General features: G+C 46.3%; 1 protein-coding gene across 1 annotated transcript in view; it reads right to left on the bottom strand.

The window, feature by feature from the left end:
• Window positions 1-328: 328 nt before the first annotated feature.
• The window catches only part of POU2AF1 (POU class 2 associating factor 1), a 27,147-nt gene continuing 24,701 nt past the window's right edge, over window positions 329-2,774 (bottom strand). The window contains exon 5 of the mRNA XM_008583781.1: window positions 329-809. Coding sequence (XP_008582003.1) covers window positions 495-809 — 315 coding nt within the window. The 3' untranslated portion in view covers window positions 329-494. The remainder of the gene's footprint in view (window positions 810-2,774) is intronic.

Raw genomic sequence — 2,774 nt, forward strand, 5'->3', positions numbered from 1 at the left:
TGGGAACTGACAGCTCAAGGACTCTGGCATCGGGTCTGCCCTTGGCTGCCTCTCTCGGGAGTTGCTGGCAGGGCTGGTCTTCCCGCAGGGCATCCCATGCACCTCACAATGACAGAGGGTGTAGCTGGCCCTAAAATGCATCAGCAGTGAGCACTGGGGAGAAGCAGTGGACACTGGACAGAAGGGGCCTTCTCCGGGGAGTGAAAGGGGACAGAAATTAAAGCACCCGGCCACAGACTTGGCAACTTTGGGTATAAAATGTAATCCTTAAAATCTCTATAATCCCTTCCCAAAAAGAAACAGAATTAAAAAAAGAAAGAAGAAAGAAGGAGAGAGGGAGGGAGAGAAGGAAGGAAGGGTCTACAATTTCGGTCTGGGGAGGAAAGTGTAGTTATGAAACGACTCCTCCAAACAAATATGAATCAGGGGCTCGCGTTCAGGCTCATTTGTAAATTCCAGTTCTGGGGACCTGGACTGTCAGGTGGGAGCCAGCGCTAGAAGCCTTCCACAGAGAGAGTGTGGTTGAGCGCGTAGGCATCGCTCTCCTCCTCCTCCAAAAGCAGCTTGTCGATGGTCAGGGAACTGACGGCCCTCCTGGGGTCTTCCATGTCCTGAAGGACTGGCTCGGGGATAGAGATGGGGAGCTGGACAAACTGGGGCCCAGGCAGGGCTGGGGCCGGAGGCTGGTACTGCAGGGTGGAGGTGGGCAGCGTGGAAAGGGGCTGAGGCCACGGGAAATAGGTGAGGGGCGCCTGGTGCTCTGGGCCCTCCAGCTGGGGCCCCACCGTGGACGCGGCGGCGCTTCTCGTCTGTGACGGGGGAAACACAGGACCGAGGGTTAGATCCCTGGGCTCTCCAGCTCCCAGTCCTTGTTCTCATCGGGGCCTCCATGTCCCCCCAGACTCTGCCCTTTCCTGATTTCTCACTTCAGGGGGCTCCACCTCCTCCTGCTCAAAGTGGTCCCCAAGGGAGAAGCCAGACAAACTTCGACTGTCTCCCACACTCTGTCACCTGCTAGCTCTCTGTCTTTGCTCATGCTACTTCCTCGCTTGGAAGCTTCATTTTTCTCATCTATAAAATAGGATACGTATAGTAAGGAAGTCATAGATCTGCGCGAATTAGACAGGATTTTTCACATTTCGTGGAATATACAATGCATCCTGACTTTAGAGATCTTAAAACGTGAAAAAATATTCATCTTAAAGTCTAGGATATGCAACGTGTTAAACAATGAGCCTGTCACATAGCTTAGTAGCTGTATCTTTTTTTTTTTTTTTTTTTTCCTTTTTGTCTTTTTCCATGTCCGGCAANATTTATTTATTTATTTATTTATTTATTTATTTATTTATTTATTTATTTTAGAGTGAGAATGTATTTTCTTATTTATTTATTTATTTATTTATTTCAAATATTCATGAGATACAAAGCTGATTGTCCCCCAAAAGATACCATTTAAATCTTATAAATACATCAAGTACTTTATTTCTATGCTAGTTTTTGCCAACTTTAATTCCTTTACGGAAGTTGCTTCTGCATCCTCTCAAATCCTCAAACAATAGGCTAGAAAACCTTGCATAGTGTTTTTTATAGGAAACTCAGTCTTTTAATCAAATCGGATTGAGGCCTCTTCCCTCCCTTACCTGCCCACCATCACTAACTGTAAAGTTATTATCTAAAATGCTGCCATAAGCTTTTAAATCTAAAAAACTAAGTCTGAATAAAAATACATGTATATTGGGATTTTAGGCAGATACTGAGAAATTTGGGCCAAAATAAACCCAAAGCTGAAAAAATTCAAAAAAGGCAGCTTTTTCCAGGTTTTTGTTTGGTTTTGTTTGTTTGTTTGTTTTAATGGCAAACAAAATGTGTCCAAAAAACCATCATTTCCCAGAAAAGTTCATTACTACTACATGGATTGCACCACCTAATGTGTCTGCCTAGTAGCGATGACGATGTCATTAACAATGGTATGTCGTTTCCCAAGGCACACATCCACTACCAGGAACCAAGCACCCCCAGTAACGACTGCACTCAGTCCCCTGCAAATCTTATGTTTCTCCAGGAAAAACAAATAAAAATTGAAATGAAACCTAATGGTACTACTGGCTGAGGCTCTAGAAGCCCCCAGGAGAAATGGTGATTGGACGGAGGAAAGCTTGGCTCCAATCATGGTGGCTTATGGATGCTTTTAAGACCTTAAAGAAGCCCATGTGACAGCACTAAACAAGGGCCTGTCACCATCAGGCTTCGGTGGGCCTTGACCTACACACAACACCAGCAGAGGGTCTGGAGGTAGGACAGAAATGGCCAAACACATCATTCATCCGGTTTATAACAGCTCAATTTTCCTTGCAAGTATCCTCAAGGAGAGCAGCAAAACCAACTAATAAAGCAAAATTTTTCTTAAATTTATTGTCCTTCATAACCAAGTAATCTGGAGCTAAATCATTCCTCAGTCTCCTCTCCCCACATAACCCAAGCTTCCCCACCCTGCCACACCCCCTCCAACCATAGACACACAACCTGTCCCCAACCCTGCCCTGTCCCTCTCTCCTGTCACTGCCCTGCCCCTATCCCCGCCAATATTTCTTCTTCACCCCCACCCATCACTATGCTGAGCCCCAGGCCTTGAGACTTTGCCACCTAGACTGTAAATCTGGCCCGTGCTGAGACTAGCAAACAAAGGAGCAACTGTGGGAACTGACAGCTCAAGGACTCTGGCATCGGGTCTGCCCTTGGCTGCCTCTCTCGGGAGTTGCTGGCAGGGCTGGTCT

Source organism: Galeopterus variegatus, unplaced genomic scaffold (assembly GCF_000696425.1).
Source record: "Galeopterus variegatus unplaced genomic scaffold, G_variegatus-3.0.2 Scaffold3035, whole genome shotgun sequence".
Taxonomy (NCBI): Eukaryota; Metazoa; Chordata; class Mammalia; order Dermoptera; family Cynocephalidae; genus Galeopterus; species Galeopterus variegatus.